General features: G+C 41.5%; 1 protein-coding gene across 1 annotated transcript; it reads right to left on the reverse strand.

Moving 5' to 3' along the window:
• Positions 1 to 1,304: 1,304 nt before the first annotated feature.
• Positions 1,305 to 20,772, reverse strand: LOC110979265 (putative monocarboxylate transporter 5). The gene is made up of 6 exons (XM_022234898.2): positions 20,133 to 20,772; positions 13,578 to 13,874; positions 11,542 to 11,993; positions 10,808 to 11,033; positions 7,883 to 8,026; positions 1,305 to 6,161 (listed from the first exon to the last, which is right to left on the reverse strand). The coding sequence occupies exons 1-6, from the start codon at positions 20,434 to 20,436 to the stop codon at positions 5,932 to 5,934; spliced, it is 1,653 nt and encodes a 550-aa protein (XP_022090590.2). The 5' UTR covers positions 20,437 to 20,772; the 3' UTR covers positions 1,305 to 5,931.
• Positions 20,773 to 20,795: the final 23 nt, after the last annotated feature.

Raw genomic sequence — 20,795 nt, forward strand, 5'->3', positions numbered from 1 at the left:
ACACTTTGAAGTGTGTATTTGCCTGCAACTGGGGACCCCCTATTGTTCCTCTTTTGTTTGTACTTTTCTTTTTTAGAAGACCACCCATATGTTTTGTACACAGTTGTCAATCGGGGACCCTCTGTCAATCGGGGACCTTATTGTCCTCTATTGTTCAGGGTCCCCAATTGAATGCAGAAACAAACTCACACACACAAGTCCAATCCCTATACACACTCTAGAAAATTGTTACCTAATACATCCCCGCCCTAGATGTCTGAAAAGATTGCCTGAAATTCCGATCAAACAATGACCAACACAAAGCTGGGGGGGGTTTCTCTTCGTCCCATATTTTGCTTCGAATTTGTATGGACAAGCCAGTCGCTATAAGCACAGTTTGAAGGGAGAACTAGAGAGTTTTTCGTAATTATTCAACTTGGTCTCAGACCTTGCCTCAAATCTGCATGTTCGTATTAATTAAAATCTTCAGCCGTTTGTAACTAGCTACAATTCAAACTCTAAAGTGGAATACAGATATAAAACTAGCTGGGGTTCTGCATATAGGCAATTTATCAATGAAACACACAGCAAAACCCATGAGTCGACGTATCTTTCATCTCTTCGTATAAAAGCAGCGTCGATCAATTTTGGATTCACAGCGCAAGATTCAAACTCACTTTCGCGAGTGCCAACACAGTGCTCTTCTTTTCGATCCGAAAATTCAAGAGTTTCCGCAAGAACAGTACGTTGCGTTGAAGAATTCCACAAGGCACATGTACATATTCCACTCGATTCAAATCTTTACTCCAAGAAAGAGCAACGCTAAAACGGAATTAACCTCCATCTCCATTTGGGGAGTCATGTTGGCCTAGCGTTCTTTCCTGGCCTTCCACATGAGGGCTTGGGTTCAAATCCGGCTCGGTCCAGGTCCACATGTGGATTGGGTTTTCAGTCCCTACCTGATTCCATCGGTTTTCCCCAAAACATTTATCCGAGGTTCCTCCCCCCTCTAAAACTGAACATTTCTTCCTTGTATTAATCATTAGGATGATAATCCTGTAATTGGCGCTAAATGCGCTTTTGGGTGATCAGATATAAATGAACAAATAATGACTCGAAAAGACAGGTTTCCGAATCATTTGTCACTTCTAAAGCAAGACTCGTGCGTCTGTTTCCTCGGTCGTTTTCAACCGGGTAAGCACAGAATGAAAATTTCTTGTACTTTCCCAAGATATTTTGAATCCTCCATCAGACTCAATGAGAAAAACTTCTTTCAATTCGTTCGCTATCACCCCGACAAAGATTCGAAAAATTTCACGCAACCGTTACGAAATGTTGAAATGATGTTTTATTGTTGAAAATAGTTTAAATTTCCATAAACACGTACGTGTAACAATCTGAGCAGCATGTCGTTTAACTAATTGGATATATTATTCAGCCACGGAATCTCATGGCTATATCCTAATATAGGAATGATCAATCGTTCTCTTATAAAGGATATACTGTACATGAGTTTCTTCCTAACAGCTACTTTTAAGGACATAAAACAACTGTAGCACACTCAGCCTACATTAAGAGACTATCCTATTCCTAGCAAACGTGCCGTAACTTTGACAAGAACTCGAAGACAGAATCTCAATTTTTATTTCATGGGATCATCACCCAGGTTATGTATTATTGATTATTGATCTAAAAGGGTAAGGTATACAATAACTGGCAATTTGAGGGTTTATTCCAAAGCAGTATTACTTATTTTAGTTTCTGGAATAGGCAATTCCATACCACATATCAGTTCAGATTGGTTTGGCACTTTACGCAGGCTGTGTATGACAGAACAAATCTTTCTACGCGCATGAGATAATGCGTTATACTTTACACTAGACGTGTCCCGTCATAGGTACATGATTTGTACCCACTTCTCCTGTCTGCGTACTTCTTAAGCCTAATCTGAATAATAATCCGATTGCGAATATCAAACTCCTTTGTCTATCTTTAAAAAACGATTAATTGGTTAATAAATAACAAAATTAAGTGAGTAACAACCAGTGGAGAGAAAAGTAGAGAACAAAACTCATTGAAACGTGCAAGTTTCATTAACGGACCAGCAACAAATTCTACGGATTTTTATACTGTCCATGTATGGTTGATGCTCTGTAACTGAACAAATAATCTATTGATTTTACGCCGAGATTTTCAAGTTCCTGTACATCGGGTTACCGTGCATTAAATTCTTTCTTGTAATCGATAGTTATTCTACATCAATACCTTTCCATCCAAATACCCACATACCTGTAAATATATTTGGATTCATTTTGTGCATAAACGGTGGCAATAATTTTGTTTTATTTTGGATAAAAATTGAAATAAGAACATTTAATACACGCAGAATAGAATATTTGATGTATTCAACCACCAATAAGTATTTTAAGGGAAACAAAAAGTCAAGAACAAATCCGTCATTTGAAGTAAGGGAAGCTGGAAATATCTTATTTCTTCTCTGAGTTACGTTATAACAAATTTGATATTTAAAATGTAAATGGTGCACCATTGTAAGTATCTTCTCACTACTTATATATCTCTAAACAGTTTATAATCTACATATACATACATATAAATTACACTGTACATAAAATACACACACACTTATGTCATTATTTTGTAATTAGACACAATTGCACTGATTGGCAAACTGTCTGAAGTCGGCCAACCGTTTTACTTGATCAACCTCCCTAAAATGACGCCCTAAACATTGCAGTCATTCATTCGTTTAAAAATGTACCTTTTGCTGTATAATTTGTTTTTCAAAGTATTTTTTTTCAAAATTCGAAAGCAATTTTCTCTTTCACTTTTTATGAAGTTTCTCCTCGCAGGAAAACTAACAAATTAATTCCCCCTCAAAGAAAACATTAGCCAAATGAATTGCCGTTTAACAATGGGTCTGGTTTCAATGATGTCCGCCACCACGTTTAAACTGTATCAAGTAGTTCTATGATTAAACAGTGTCCTTTGTGCTGTTCTTTTATTAGTTGAAGTAGACTGGACAGTCATGTTTATTATTGGAATATTATGTGGCATTATCAAAACCACGCAAGGTGCGCGGAATCTGAGTGGACACCGGACAGACGCGGCTCATGCTATCCTGCCGCGAAGGATTTCTCCTCTAAACGAGCTTTTCTCCACGACTCAACCACACCTCACACGCACGCACGTAACTTTAGCACAAGTCTCAGCGACAAAACACCTAAATCGAATCCCTGTCCAGATTTCAAGGACAGTGTGCAATTCAGAAAAAAATTAGTTATCTTTTCCTCTACTATCTTGATAATAGATTGCCGTGTGACGTAATTCGCGTTTGACAGATATCAGGTTATTGACAGATTATCTCGACAGGAAAATATGATAGGCATGCTTGTTGCGTAAAACAGGTGTGCAAGAACAGCTTATTCATTCAGGCCTTTCATTCCTCGCGAAAGATCCTCGACTGGTTGGGAAATATTTTATTGAGGATTGAACTTTTTGCTATCTTCACAAAAGAAGCACAGTAAACCAATACGAGAAGCGACATTGGTGTACATGTACATGTACTTCATTTTTGCATCATTCAGATCTTTATCACATATCCCATTTGCATGTAGCATTGGAAGCCCAATTGAAATACAAGCTGTGAGAAACCCTAAAAAATGGCCGCAGTGTGTCGTCAAACCATCGAGGTAAAAGGGGTTTAAACATATTGTTCAAGGTCGCAAGGAAACGGGCTCTCTCGGTTCCTGTTGCACTGACCACAATATGCACTGGTCTGTTCGAATTTCCGTTTCAGTTGTTACCAGCTTTTGAATACAATACACGATTGCTTGTAGACTATACATTAGACGGCATTGATAGGCTACTGCATAATAAAGGAAACCAATCCCCTTACCCAGCTGGTCCTGGTCATGTGATATTTTTGCATACAAAGGGTTACTGAAATACGCATGCATGTTTTCAAGCCAGAGATCGTTCAAGCACGAAAAATGAGTTTTATGTACACCTTTCCGTGCATGATTAACAAATAATCAAATACAACGGACGATGTAACTTTTCCTTCCCCATGAATACTGTTAAGAGACGAGTAGGTTTTAGTGTATAGCATATCTTCTAAAAATAGACTGCATGGCCAAATTCAAATTTTTCGCAATACAAGTATCACAATAGTGGTATTGCTTGTGTACAAGGCAGCTATATTATAAATTGATGGTTGAATCAACCATGAGGTATTAGTCGTCAACTCACTTTGCGATAATTTCAGTACATTATCAAATGCTGTGGGTGCATTTATCATCATATACACTGATGAAAAAGTAGCAAGGCAGAGCATTTCAACTATACGCTGTATTTAAGCATAGTGTACAAGGTATTTTACAGTAATGTTGAATACTCAATACGGGCGATTCACAAAATTGCGCCTCCAAGAGTTTGCAATGCGTTGGCCAATCACGAGGCGTGTTGTGATTGGCCAAGGCGTTCTAAACTCTTGGAGGCGCACTATCGTGAATCGCCCGTATTGAATACTCAGTTCATCTATAAAATTCTTGAGTAAAGCTACATTACTCCAGCAACAGAGTATTCTCCCATTCACAGTTGTAAGCCACATACTATAACGACTCACTCACAGATTGAGCTGATTTGGCTGAGAGCTCGTCACGTATGTGGCATGCGCTATTTTCACTAGGGCCTATCTTGCATTTCACGGCGAAAAGACCGGTGGCACTGCACTTAAATTTGAAGCGCGCGTGCACTTGGCAGATCATGACACCCTACGGCAATATTGGTCAAAGAACTATGTAACGCGCGCGTACCACCTGTCAGCGAGCGTTGTGATATCGCAGTAATGGCTTCTAAATCTGGCTTTGAGTCGAATTACACTATACCCGCAGCAACCAAAGAGCAATACCCGTAGAAATTAGAGAAAAATACAAATGACCACCGGCATTGTGTGCAAATGCCTCATGACGCGTGCTAGCGCTATGAACTAGGTTCGGACATTTCGTGAAGAGGTAGTTTGGTAAAGTGCTGGCAAAGGGTCAACAAATTCTCCATTCAACGGATGCACCTTTTAGGTGTACATTTAGCTCACATTACTCAGTGACTCGCTTAAATTAAAGCAGAATCTGTGGGACAGGTGTGATAGAAGAAAAATCTCCTGGTGCTTTGCCTCGGGAAAACAGAATGCTCTGCAGATCAGCTTGTGAGGCAAGCTACACCATTCGATGAAGTCAGTATTTGACATGTATTTACATGTACACTTCACCGACATTTGTAGTATCTTCATTAGCAGAGTGCTACGGTCACATGACATTTGCTAGTTTTGCTACATTACTCCACTCCAATCAGTCGATAGAATTATTTTTTTTCAGTTTTTCCAACTTGGTCTTACAAACCCAACCAGTAGTAAGTACTCCTGCAACATACGTAGGACATAAAAGTCGAGTAACACTGCTCACATATGTGACACTTTAGCGTCATTTCAAGTCAACCATGCCTATCACTTTTGGGGCACTTATGCTGTGAAATAGCCTGTAACGCATTAGAAAAATACTCTGGTATAGCATTTCAATAGCAGTGTGTAGAAAACCATGTAATGCAGGTTCACAGATCTTCAATCCACAAACGAGGTGATTCAGAATTGTTGGAGACCGACGCATAACAGTGAAACATTTGGCAAGATAAATAATATCTTCGCTATAATCATTATTCACACCACTTTTTTTATAGTCACGTCACTTGCTCCGACCTGGTACCGGTTGACACACTGCAACAAGGCGACGTGCTTGCACTCTACTCGTTTTACTCCTTTTCCAGAATTCACAATGCCATTTATGATGTAATTGGCCACAACGGCTACTTTACGCTGAGAACGTTACCAGTATATAATGAAAGTGAAACCTGTCTGGTACCGCGTCCTTAAAAGGCAGCTCACGCTACCCACACGCACTCTTTCACGACCTCTTCACCAGTATCCACCGTCTCGATGCTCGTGGTCGTCATTGAGGAACTACTGTCGTTTTTCGTAATGACCTGCGGGACCCATCCTTTGTACCTCTGGACGAAGGGAATAGCTAACGTGAGCACACTAGCTAGTACGAACATGGCTCCTCCCACGTAGAATGCTATGTCGAACTTCTGTGTGTAATCGTACGCCGCGCCTAAGGACGAGAGAAAAACACACAAACATCTATGAAGAAAATCCAGCTTTTAAAGTAGAAAAACCCTCGCAACTCAGTGGCTGTAAGCGTCATATATCTTTCTCGCATGATGGTTACTCAAAGATAGCTTGCATCGTGTTATGAAAAAGCCAAATTTGCTCACTTTGGTGAATCGATGTCGTTTCAGTTAATGAAAGCAGGCTATATAGTGAGCAACGTTTACGCAGAAATATTTTCAAATTGGGATCACAATTTGAACAGAAATCTCCCCAAAAAGAAAATTCATGGAAAATGTTAATTCTTTATACTTTGTAATATGAGTGATCAAGAAAGACGTATAAGACAGTATTAAAATCAATTGAAAGGAATTCCAGGGTTTACCAACTATTGATATTTTTCTTTAAAAACTGGTTTTACATGATAAGTACATAGGATATACATCGCACATGAATATAATAAAAGGATGAACAAACCTGTCCACATTTTCACAGAAAAGGTTGGCCTACACTGTGTACATGTTTTGCGTGGGCATTTATGATCTCTTAATAACTGCAACTCCACTTGAAAAGTGAGAAATAGTACTGTAAACTGAGGGCAAAGCCGACAAGTTTTCGGGATTAATTCCTCCTTCAGGTGTAGCGAGCATGTACAAATTAAATCGCAACTGCATGCTGCCATATTTTCTGAATTCAAACGGGAGGACAAGTCTGCCGAGACCCGACAAAAGTTTGTTAAGGCTACTCATGCGGTCACCCACACTTTGAGTTCTTTCCGCTAAGGTTGTTGGAGTTATCTATACCCTTTTCGAGTGTGACAGCGGGGTCGTGTTGCCAATGAGTTTCGAGCGCAACTCACAGGAAGAAACAGCTTTTGTTTTTGACAGCAGTGGCATGCAACCCACATGAGAAGTGCAGGGTAACTTTTTCAACGCACAAGTATATTCAGTCAGGTGTGGAAGTGAACTCATAGGCGGTACTCTACGAGTTAATGCACACACTTATTGCAGGGAATGTCGGTCGATATCAGTTTTCGAAAAATAAACTCTGCCTTGATTTCAAAGGATCCTATTGGGATATTTAGAGATACCTGTCATGACTTTATCCTTCACAAGTCTTATCGGTTTCGTAATCAGTTTTATTTGTTCACTATTCTGTTTGTTAGTAAATATCCGAACAGGGCAATGCAATGCGGGGTTTTACACAGGCCAGTGCAAACAGGTGGGCGCTTTTGTCAAATATGCTCTTTGAACGTTAGAACGTTGGTCAGACTTTGAAATTTACACGGCTATCTTCAAATCGAAAGATATGCATACTGTGTGCCAAATATACACCAACGTCAGATTTAGTTTTACGAATAGGGCTAACTTTGATGTGTAAACCTCGTAAAGGGATAACATGAATCTGTACCGTACCGTCCTTTTTCAAAGTGAGTTTTCATTACGTCAGTTAAGATACCGATGATGCCATTATGATGATTGACAATGACAATTTAACAATGCAATCATCAGCCAAAGCCCTCGGTATTCGGTTGCGATATTATTCACAGCTTCGTGTTATGAGTGCATTTTCTTGAATCCACAGATCTAGAAATCTGAGGCAGATTTAAACTCAACTATCGAAACGTTTCCATAAATTTGTAAATAACACATTTTTTCACAAGTTTTCCAAAGCGGAAACACCGTCAATGAAAATTCACTCAGGGTGAGGCAAAAACACACGTACCTGCCACGGTAGGTCCTACTGATATTCCTACGCCGGCAGCCAGTAGTGTAAAGGTCCAGGACTCTGCCACAAGGTTGCTGCCATACAGGTCCATGACTGCTTTGAACAGCATACTATTAACTACACCAGTGCAGATGCCAATAACTATCAAATAAATCAAGAGAAATTGACAATTGTTACCATGGGCGTCTCTAGAATTTTTTTGGGGAGGGGCAAGGGTTGGGGAGCAAAGTACTCAGCAGCAGCAAACTGACAATCAACGGCCGTGCAAGGGGGATAAACTCCGGGGTGTTTCAAAGCAAATTCGTGATATCCGTCCTCTAAAATTGGAGTTTTGTCTAAATTCAGCACATAATGGCAAGGCTGCACTAAAGCTAACTAAAGCTAACTGAAAAAAAACCCTAACTGAAGTAGGTCCTACTCTGTTTCGTTTCATTTTATCTAGAAACACCTTCAGCCTATCCGACAAGGTGCAAATTTGCGTGATCTTAAGAAGTTTTAATACATGTACTCAATATTCGATACAGATGTGCTTTGGAGACCTATGCATTAATTCGAAAAAACCAACAAATTTGTCACATTGTCTCAAAATCGGTCGCGAATTACCATCGATTATGGTACCAAAACGGCTCCTTGCGGTCAAATTGGTCTCACAAGCCAATCCAGTTTCCTTTCAACGTACATGATTTGCAGTTTTCTCCGCGAATGATGACTGGTGTCCTTATTTTGCTCGGTCGTTTCATACCCCGTGAGCTGTGATCGCCAGGACTGCATGTTGACACATAATAGCTTGGGAACTTTCCCGGGATTAAGCTCTTCTCGAATGGCACGCTCGCACTATGAGCCTGGGACAAATGCAGTTCATCAGCCAATAATTATGTTGCCATGGAAGCCAAACAGTTTGTCACAGTCATGTCACGCAGTTCGTTGTACTAGTCACGCGTGACAAAAAAATGCAAACGAATTGGTTTACGGAGCAGTCTGCTCTGTATCTCCATTTGTAAACTTGCTTTAAAAAAATAAAAACAGATGTTCGGACATGGACAGTCGGCAACTTTTCACAGGTTTAAAACCCTCTGTCTTCATCTGCCCAACCAGGACCAAGTCAATTAATTAATACAGGAGCACGTACCATTTACAGGCCAGGAGTGTTTTGTTCCAGGAAATGAGTGGATTTCCCTCGACAAGTTAAGACGGGCATTCCTTCAATACAGTCACCGTCCAAATGTGTCCTCTGTATGACATTCAATTTCCGTCAGTTGGTATTTAGAGCCTTCGCGCACACTATTATGAGGCACCCGTATACCATGGATAGTAGGCTCCGGCCGCAGATTAAAAACGCGTAGACCACATCTTGCGCGTATAACCATAAAGCGTGGTCAAGTCATGGGCGAAACGAAGGGTGGCACTGAGCTCGTTCAGTGTGAATTGCGCGAGACGCACTCACATTGCCTGTATTAACTTGTTGACGTGCTCTCAAAATTAAGTTCACTTTTTCACTCGTTGGTACCGCTATCTCTTCTTTTTAAATGTCGCAACCGCACTGTTTCGAATCTGCAGGGGCCAGATAAAGTAAACACAGGATTTTTTCCACAATCGAAAAATGGCTTCATAGAATTTTATGGACGGAATTCTTCAACTGTATAAATTCCCTCTATCGAAGGATGAATTTGGCCACGCTTTTGGATTTAGTCGGGTACCGTCCCGGCTACGGTACTCCGTTGTTGTTTTGAATGGGAACTGTCTGTCTGAGAGTTTATATGTCTGTGGCTGAAGTCCGTCGGGGGAGATTTTCTTGGCCTATTTCGCCATTCAGGGCGATCTACCCACGAGGCCATAGTAATTACACAAACAAGCGCGACCCTGTCCCTAGCCACTTCACCACAATGATTTTTTTAAAATTTCAAACAGTCAAAATATCTGTTATTACAGGTCTCGCACAAGCAAGTAAATTGGCAGAATGACGGTATACCGCAGTCAGACACCGAGAGTCACGCTGAGTTTCCCAGGCCGAGTGGAGCCACAAGGCGAACTAGACATTTCCTTTCGTGACGCTCTTCGTTTGTTTGTCTTCAAAAAGAGCCCCAGACTGGGAATATAAAGCATGATGAACCACAAATTGTAGGCTTTGCAAAGAGGACCCTGATCTGTGAAGGCCACGTGCTCCCACGTTTTTCGTCTTTGATCCTAAAAAAACTACATTTCACGGTGCACTCCATGGGGCAATGCGGTCGCGCAGCCACCTCGTCTCCTTGTTCACGTGTTTGCATTTCGCCCCCCTCAGCCGGAGACGTCAACTTGGACGTGAGGAAATGGATTTGGATGAGGTGCTTTCCAAGTTGGCAGCAGGAAAAGCCCGTGGACTGATGGAAGATGAGTGTGGCACTGCACTTTTCTCAGGGTCGAGCAAAGGAGACGTGGCGTGATTGTTCGGGGGAAGAAGTTCAACAAACTTTAGCCACGGATTTTTTTATTCCCCCAATTAGATCTACCTGTGTTGTTTTGTACCCTAGTTCCATATACCGCACATGCATAATAGCAACACGGTCATATTTAAGTGCACATGGTGTTTTTCTTCAATCAAAAAGTGGTTGGGGAGGGGGCTTTGTTCATTATTTTGCTCTGTATCCCAAACACGGAAAAATGACAGGCGACACTGATCACATGCTAAGTCAAGACAAAACTTAATCTCTTGAAAAGAACAATTTTCTTTCTTTTCTTCTTGAAAGAGGACCATTAAGGTCATATCAAAAAAGTTACTGTGGAAGATTCGTTTTTTCACAGAGTAAGAGAGAAAGACATTTCCTGCACAGTTTTCTCTGAGAAATCTAACAAATGGAATTGGGCATTAGGTGTAGCGTATCACATCAGAAATGAAAGAACCAAGAAAAACACTTGGCACAATCAATAACAGTAGGCTCTTACCGATGGAAAAGGCGTACATGCCAGTGAGGGAGTTGATCAATAGGAGACAGAAGGTGGCCGCGGCCATGATGGTGGAGCAGACGGGGTAGACGTACACACTCTTCACTGGCAGGTGGTCCCCGAAGAAAGCTGAGCCCAACCGGCCCCCTAGATCAGCTGTGCCCACTATGGTTAAGACGAAGCTCCCTTCCTCCTCCGTTATGCCTATCGTGGTCATGAATTTAATCTGAAATAGACAAGGGGGAGAATTATGTAGAGACTTGCTCTCAGCGGACCGGCAGACCTAATGAAAAACAAGGCACTTACTTACTAAACCGACTATCCAACAAGATAGTACCAAAGTAATTAGCATAACTTTTGGGACAAACTTTTAACTGCAAACATCATTTTGACATTGCATTTTCTGTGAGTTTGTGTTTCAGGTTTATCGATGTCGGTATATACCACTCTTTCCTCCTTGGGTCGGTTCTGCAGGTCAATTCAACATAATATTTAATTCGTACCTCCTTTATTATAATACGTAATGAAGGGATTGGGAACCCCTGATCGATCATGCTTAATGGGACCCATGCTTAATGGGACTTTCTAAGAGTTGTGTATTTTGTACTTTAAAATATATGCAATTTTGTGTATTTCTCCGTGAGCACGAAGAAATAGTTTTCCCAGTGTATTCGGGTCGATTTTACATCCGGGCTCTTCAAGGAAAAAGACTTCTCTCTTGATTGGTGATTTACCATGTTCACAAACGGGAAGATGAGCGAGATGTTCATGACAATGTTAGCAGTGAACCATAAGACGAATCCGGGAGCCTTGAAGGCCCTCGCAAAGCTTCTGAGGTTTTGCTTCAACGTGTGTTTCTGGTCCTGGCCGATGGGCTGGTACTCCGACCCCTGGCCGCTGCAGCTTTCCCCGGAGTTGCCGCTCTTCTCTTCGCCGTCCCCGTCTGCTACCGCTTTGCTGCTCGCCTCCCCCGCGCAGGCATTGGACTCCTTCCTCATCAGTTTCTGCAGCTGGCGCTCTCGCTCCATTTTGGCGATCATGTCCGAGTACTTTTGGGGAGGCGGCCGGAAGGTTAAGGCGCTGATCATGCCGATGACGAAGAGGGCGCCGCTGCAGATTCGGAAGGTATTCCGCCAGCCGACCTCGTCTGACAAGAATTCCAGGCCTGGGTTGAGAGCAAGAGAACCTGGAAAAAAAGGACGCAGTTTACGACATGTTAGCATTCACTTTCAAAGCCATGAGGGGTAGACAAAATTAACATAATATACACCACAGGCTGTATGGCCATCTTAAAAAAGCTGGGCTTCTTTGCATAAATGTACATGTATAGCCTATATGGAGGGTGTAGATTTGTGGATTGGGCCTCACCGAGTAGTAAATGGTATCCCTTGCTGCTTGATCAGAAGAACATTAAGTAAAACATGAAAGACAAAATTTATTTTAAGCAACTCCAGAACCATATATACATGAGGGCTAGGAAGCCCCTTCCACCCATGCACACGCCAACAAACATCCCAAAACGTGGACACATGTACATTGCACATGTACGTGTATAGATCGGCTTTACGCGTGTTGGAGTACCAAATGTACTGTATAAAAGAAGTTCTCAAGTTGGTCAGAGCAAACAGCCTCTTTTACACCACAAGGAAGCATCTCTCTAAATTCTAAAAAGAAAAGAATTTCCTCAACTAATTAATAGGCCTATTTCCTCGGACGACATCTCTCTAAATTGAAACTGACTTGCCTGAAGTCTTGGGCAACTACTTTATAAAATTATAGAGAAGTTGGTGAATGAGGTAATTGCGTTGCAACTGTCCGTTCAAATTCGGACTAAAATCTTGACCTAACTTTGGTATCAAGTTTATCTACAGTGCAAATGGCCGGTTTTCCCTGTTCTTATAAAATAAGCACGGCAAACGCAGGGTGTGAAAAACAACCACTAGATGGTTAGACGAGATAGCAACCTGCTTCGCGGTATTCATGGCACGACAGACCACAGGAAATAGTCTAATAAGTGGGATTAGTGTACTTTGGCAAAAGTTGGAATTCGATAACACGCAACATCATGCCTGGCGTCGCAGAGGGGTCAGTGCTACTTCTGAGACGAGGGTTTTCCGTGAAAAGTCTTAGTCTCCCTCCCAGCAGTTCTTCATAAATCACTGTAAACGAACGACTGACCGATCAAAGGACTTTCTACTGCGGTGTTATAAAATCAGCAATTTAAACTCAAGCGTGAGTGTATAGCTAGCAGTGAGTGAATGCAGCAATGATACCCAAGATCTGATCAGGTCTTGGATTGGGAGGAATGGAATTTCTTTCCAAAACAACTATCAGTTTTCGCATCCGTACAAGAATCCTCAACCCCCCCCCCACACACACACACACGATCAGGTGGAAGCACCGTTTTTAATTAGCTGGTAATTTGAAATTCATTTAAAAAAAATGAACTAAAAACGTTAAAAACAAACGCTAGAACAGCCTTTAGCGGGGTTCAGATAAGCGATGAGAAAGCATGTTTTCTATTTCAATATATGTTATTTAATACTGAAATAGAAAACAATTATTGGTTCAAAAAGGATTTTAAAAAGTTGAAAGTGAAGTATATAGGTATTAAAAATACCTCGAGTCGGAATTCTCTTGCTTAAATTGCGCAAATGGTTTGCTGCGCTGTACTGTGTTCTGTTGCCCATTCAAATTCTAATCATCATTAGCTGTGTAATGCTGCTCAGTACTGTTTTAACCAAAGGACAGGAAGACAGGCAAATCTTACCGACACTCCAGCCGAGCGTTGCAAAACATGTCGACCTCGCGCTGTTCTTCCGCGGGAAGTAGGCCCCTACTAGGTTGAGGGAGGTGTTGTCAATGAAGTTGCTGCCCACGCCGAACAGCAAGCTGTATGTCAGGAAGAGGAGGTGGGGATCAGGCATAAAGCTGGAGAGGAGCAGGCCCCCGCTGCACAGAAGCACCCCAATGATGGTGACGACACGGTGGCCGAAGCGCTTGAAGAGACAGGTGGAGAACGGAGAAGCAGCGAACATGATACCGAATGCCAAGGAGCCGATCCATCCTGCCGTTGAAAAGAGGAAAAATCTTTTTAGAAACTTTCAAAATAGTCTGTGCTCTTCCTGACAACTGATAGCACCATTACTGTGACGTCATTTAGGAAAGGAAAGCTCGAGTTTTTAGGTTTTCTGTTCAAAATGTAAGCGCTTTAAGTGCTTTAATACTCAACAAAGATTCACCAAGGAAAATGATAATTAGGACAGCTAGCTAAAGAATTCCAGCAACTTGTGATTTATATTATGAAACAAACTTTATAGGAAAATGACTAGACGCTCAAAAATGATTATAAAAATGAACAAAGAAATTGCCTAGACCAGGATTTGAACCTGCGACCTCTGGAACATCGTATCAGTGCTCCACCAACTGAGCTATCCTGAGCTATGGGAATTAGAACCACCAACATAGGGCTGGATAGCTCCGTTGGTAAAGCACCAATAGGGTGTTCCAGAGGTCGCAGGTTCACATCCCGCTCCAGCCAATTCCTTTGTTCATCTTTAGAACTTTTGATTGAATCCAACTTTATTATTGTTGTTTTGTGTGTGCATAAATCAATTAACACTGACGCTTCCTCTTCGGAATGGCGTCACACTAAGCTAATGAAGATGAAATACTTTAGCATACTATAGAAACTTAAATGGCACCAAAAATACCTCTTTTAAACAGCAAAATAAAAACTGACGATGAGGCTGAACTGAAGCACACAGGTGCCTTTACAAGGGTTGCAGTAAAAAATTTGTGATGCATGGACCATTAAGCATCCAAAATAACACATAATTATGTATCACAAACACAAGGCTGAAATGTGTACAATTATCGCAATTCATCAAAATCAAACCTGTGGAAAATTACAAGTTCCAAATACCTAAATGAGGTAAGCACGAACAGGATCGATTTCTACAAATATTGATTTGAGCTTGAAACAACGTGCTTTGCTGGATCTCGTTTCATTACAGGGAAAACAGCTTAAGACAAGCATGTGCGCCCACTTCAACACCATTGTATACACGGAAATATTCCAGAAAGAAACAAAAGGCGGAGGAAAAACAGTAGAAAAGACAAATTGAAGGGGGAGTGGCATGAAAGCACAGGTCTGGGTTAGTGGGGGGCTCTGTCACCATTACATCTTTTATTGACCATTTTGTATGTTATCAGTTTTATTGTCCAATTGTCATTTTATTGTCACACAAAACTCTATTGTTGCCGAGTCACTGTGTCTGCTTTTTGAAATGGGATAATGTAAACTATTAATTGGCCTTTTGACTGAAAAAACCCCTGCTTTGTGACCGAACATGAATCTTCTTGCCTCCACTAACGATCTATATTAATTGTTGGACAAAACGTTTTCGGTCGTGGTCCCCTCTCAAATGTTCACGAGAGATATGAAGGCCTGGCTGGTTTATTCTTTATACACGTAGTGCAGTGTTTTTGGTGTCACATGGAGCCAACCGGTTATTCATCCACAGCGTCTTTGAATTACGTTAGTCTTTCAATACCACAGTATGCCGAGCTGAAGCCAAATGGTGAGGAAAATTTAATTTTAAAAATGATACATACTGGGGTATCATCAACAAACGGTGAAGGGGTTTCCCCAAACATTAGTTCAGGAAAGTATTCTTAACGAATGCAAATCAGCTATCCAAAATGCAAGTCGAACAACAGGGAATGGTTTACTATATACATCTAGTCCTATGCTCCGGGTGAATAAATGTATATGCATGCACTCATTGTTGTGGTGGTGCTTAAGGAATATGTCTCTCCTCCCCTGAATAACTTGGCTCCCCTAAAAGAAGGGCATAAACGAAGATAGTATCGTTTGTGGGGCGGGGGGGGGCAGTTTCCCATGTACACGTAGCCCCCACCGTTCACCCGTTACCCATTGCGGGAGGATTTACTGAACTATTCACGTGCAGCAAAGTGCATTTAAGCAACACTTGAATAAACAGGATTATTGGACTGCCCATCACAACTAACATAAGGTTTCTATAAAGGCAGATCAAGGTTCAATGCGGCAGTCATTCGTTCAAGGCTGGGGTCAGAAAGATGACAGAGGTTGTTCATTCCCTTCGCGACAAGATATATCCGGAATCTCGGACCACCTGCGGCACATGACAATTTCATATCCTACAGCAGTGGGCAACACAGATCAGAAGCCAAGAGTGAAGCCAAATAAGTTTCCTTGACAACCTGACTTTCCCCCGTACCTCTCCCCTATACACGTCTAACAATGGCGCATTTATACATGTTTTTCGTTTGGCTTCGCTTGAATACTTCAGATATTCTGGCTCCAGTCGAGAGGGTAATTATAGATCGCGGATTGTTTAAACCGTTCAAACCAGCCTGCTTTCGCAACAACTGGAAAGCTGATGCAATCACACTTTCTCCTCAGCTGTGATGCGGGCCCACGACATTGAATATCGACCGTACATCCCAGTCAGTGTACACATGCATGTACTGTACAAAACTGAAAACTGTCACGCTTCACCTGGTGTCCATTGTGTTGACACGATGCACTAACAAGGCCTCACCATCAATGTCTCCGCCATCAAAGCTCACTTAGCTCTCAGTAATTTTCTTACAAGCTGAGTTACGACATATTGCAGACCTTGCAGATCGTATGTACTTTACAATCAAATTCACAGTCACAATAGTCATTTCTGGACCCCCCCCAAAAGTGCAGATTGGGGTATAGAACTTGGAAGTGGTAATTTGAAATTCATGATTCTGTGTTTTTTGTTTCTTTTGGTTTTTGACAAGTCAAGAGACGAATAGAGATGATTCCAGTAACAACAAGTCTGCGAATTTATGGGCTTTTTTATGCAATGACACTTTCCCTTGGTTGTTTACGAATAAAACACAGAAATACGTCATTATGTCCACTGTTTCCTTTGCACACAAAACTTGATATATTATTCAGTGATAAAAGAAGTTTGCACTTTTCGTTAGGTCGATCACTGAATTAATCCTTACTCTCACATTGTCACTTGTTCTTCAGTTACACGTCACCCTCGCAAAACCATATGCCTACCGGTGCCGCCATTTGCATTATTGGTTTTTTTTAGATGCTGAAGGCACAAACTGTGTTGCTTCATTGGGTTTATTAAAGGAAGTACCACATGTACAATCATGTTAACTTTCGAACCCAAATTTAACCATTACATCATTATTGTGATTGCTTTATACACTATTTTTTTTTTAGTTTTACATAAGTATGCCGTGTAAGCTGTAGAAAATATAGAGGAAGCAATAGAAATGGTATAACTCGCTGTGACAGAGTCGGCCACGTTACACCATGGTTACACAAAGCCATCAGTGATCTTCAGTAGTCAGTCTAGCGGCATCATTGCATCAATGATAGATCCTGAAACAATTTTTCAGGGAGGCCAATTTGGAGGGGATAGGCTAAACAAAATGGACATCTTTTCCTGTAGCCTTTCGGGGAATGAGGCTGTATTTTCGGGCTTTCCACATGCTTTTTGAAGGGAGGGGGATAAAATAAGACTCAAAAGTGTCTTTTCTGTCATTATTTTCTTTCAAAAAAAAAACGGACGGACGACCTGGAACAGTTTACTGGCCCCAAAACACGTCAAGGCCACGTTCACTATAAGCATATAACATAAATAGATTATATAGATTCATCTATCAAGACATGCTCAATTCTATAGGCATACAATGCTGGCGAGCACAGTTAACAGTGCAATTCCATGTATCACCGTTCTAAATGCAAAAATTGCACATGTGCGATCATACTATTATTAATATTCAATTTCACGCTCAACAGCCTTTGTTCGGCAGAACAATCACTGGCCAAAGACAGATGTGTAGAAATTTCAAATTTAATGTGGGCCAGCTATGCTCAAATAATTGAATTGACTTTGGAAATTGCAACGTTGAAATTTAATATCACTGGAACATGTTTTGGCCTAATTTTTCAGCCAAACGGCAGACAAGGACACTTTTTAATGGTAATGTTTGAGAAGGTTGGAGTAAATGGAATTATAGGGCTTACCTTCACGTGCTTGGTGGGTGGTTGAAAAATCTATGACACAGTTTGTGCAAAAATATTTCATGTAATTGAACTATTTGGGTGTACAGTACATTAGGCTATTCATTCCTAAACATATTATATCATGTCCTGCAACAGTAAAGCTTATTTAGCAGTAAAGCTGAATGCTTGTTGGCACCAAGACATACAATCTCAAAAAGAGAGTTTATTTAGCCTCGAGCTGGACCAAGAGAGGGCGCAATTTTCTAAGCAACGGAGGCTCCTTTGGTCCGAACTGTACTTCGCTGGTTCACAGACGACTATGAAACACACATTACGGTCGCATCGCTACCAGCAAAATGAACACTCTCAACCAGCGAAACTCTTTTCAACCTTGAGGAGAAGCATTCGCAGCTTTTGTTTCTGAAATGCTAATGCACACCACATCTCTCATAGGCAGTGTTCAACCAAGTCAAATTGCACAAATGTTAAAAATATAAAAGTTCCACTTTTTTGCTAAATTAATAATGTTTATGGCCATACCTCTGAACAAACAAAATATGAGGCTATAAACAGAACACAACCATACAGTCAACTGTATTAAGATCACATGCTGGACGATATCTTACCCACTTTCAGAAAAACCAAAGGAATAGAATACAGTGGCATTATGAACCACGAAAACACAATTTCAAAAAGTAACAGAGCATTAATTATTGGGACAAAAATGGTTACAAAGAATAGTTATCGGTGTTGTGGCCGTGTTCATTCCCATCGTAATTTGGAAAAAAAGTGCAGCTGTTCAGACTTTCGCATGCATATCCAGTTTAAATTTAGAGTGTAGGCCCTACACTGTAAGCTGATGAAGGAATGCCGGAACCCGTCTAGACTTCTGTCATGTTGTTGATAAGGTCTGGTTCTCTGGTTTGAGCTGAAGTCATACACCACCATATCTAACCACCCATCATTAGCTTTTCCAAAGTTATCGTTAAAACTTAAAAAGAAAATGACCCAATTTTCCTCTCTTATAACGCTTACACAAGAGAATATACATGTGCATAACATGGATTTGTGGACACTTTTTTCTTTTCTATACAATTTTGAAACCAGACACAAGGTTTTTTGACTTGGATCTTTAGAATTCCCACGTAATGGTGCGGGTACTAGGCTCCAGGCATAATGTTTTGCCATGTGCATGTGCACACTGCGCCGCAAATGGATTGCATCATTTTGTTTCCAGGCGGGTAGGTCTATTGGTATTACACCGTTGACATGCAGGTTTAGATGTGCGTCAGTTGGTCTCTTAAAAGGAGCATCGGACCAAAACCGACGAATTGACTCTGAGTTCGGTAATTCCATGTGCTGTTTTTTTTTTCGAATGCATGTAACAGCATTCTTTTCCTGTGAACAATCCTGCGCGCAGTTGGCGCATGATCCCGTGCATTGCATCACACGGGTGCAACTCACACGCCTCGTACCATGTCTTTCGCAATGACTGCCGGCTGCCGTATGAGGGGCACCCGCCTAACACAATTATAATCATCCTGATCATCCTCTGTAAAATGTCCACATTTTTACACCTGAATGGAAAATTCAATATGGGAAAACAACAGCTTGGCATGTCTTTCCGTTAGCCAGCATCTGTGTTGTTTGTCAAGATAAACCCGACTCTAGGTCCACGATCCATCTGCACTATACAATTGAATCTAGTCCGACCTGAGCAGTCATTTATTAATGATAAACCCGTATATATCTGATAACAACAAACAAGATGAATGCACAATAATGTGCAGAACACAGTTGGGTCATAATTAAAGGCAGTTTGGGTCCCTGTTATACGGCCCAGGAATTCTGAAATCCAATTATTCATCGGTGCATGAAAGTGAATCCACTAGGGGTCCGACCAGGCTTGGGTTTTTTTTTAATCGTAGGTATTCTTATTCACACGCTGCCGTCACAAAGCAAATTTTCTTCATCGCTAACTGCAACATTTATAACAGTCAAATCAAGTTCATAACAATGGAGGAGAGCATGGTTTCCTTCACGGCGTTGATGAACACTCCGGACTCATACTTAGCGCCACCTAATAAAAGTTGTGCTTCCTGCAGTAGAAAATTATGCTGGTCCCTATTTTATTTTAGTTGAGCGTGTACGGAGATTTGTGTTGTTACATTATTCTCTGCTATACTCCTAATTAAAAGCCGTCTTTCATCAATTACATATTTGCGGGACACAAAAGCGATAAGAAACCATTCAACAAAAGAAGAAAGTTGTACGCACCAACAGCCAGGTCGCTGATTTGAAATTCCTTCTGTAGTTTGACGAAGATCACGCCGAATGCGCTGAGGATGCCCGTGACGGGGAGAATGATCAAGAAGGTGCAGAAAGTGACCAGCCAGCCCCACCTGTTCTTCACCTGCAGCTTTTCCGAGTTGATAGCCTCCGCGACGCTATTGCGAACCCGCCTAGGGTACTTGCTCGCCATTGCCTCCACGATGCTGTGTCTGATCCGGGATGGATATTCGGACTGTAAGGCATCCACCAAACTCGCCCTCACCCTCCGCGGAAACCGGATCGCAGACATGGTGCTGCAATTGCAATGTGCACGCACGTACACAACACTTGTTCAAAATACGCAGAGCGACAGAAATTCACGCCTCAAAAATCGACGAAATCGCCTGAAAGTTCGGTGTGATATTACTCCCTAGTTTTCACTGAATGATCATATTTGTGACAACTTTGCGGCGAGGCATATGGCTGTTTGCGGTGCCTTTGACACAAAGACTGCCCGCTTGTTCGTAGTCGCCAGCATTCAAACCACAATCAGCTGTTCACTTGGTAGTTGCGACAGACTCTTCAAACGATTGCAACACACCCAGGGTTTCCCTGTCATTCCGCGTGACCTGTCATTGTCCTGGTCCGCGTAGTCACATGCTAGAGCAC

Source organism: Acanthaster planci, linkage group LG01 (assembly GCF_054643075.1).
Source record: "Acanthaster planci isolate LZ-2023a linkage group LG01, COTS_SCS, whole genome shotgun sequence".
In the NCBI taxonomy this organism is placed as follows: Eukaryota; Metazoa; Echinodermata; class Asteroidea; order Valvatida; family Acanthasteridae; genus Acanthaster; species Acanthaster planci.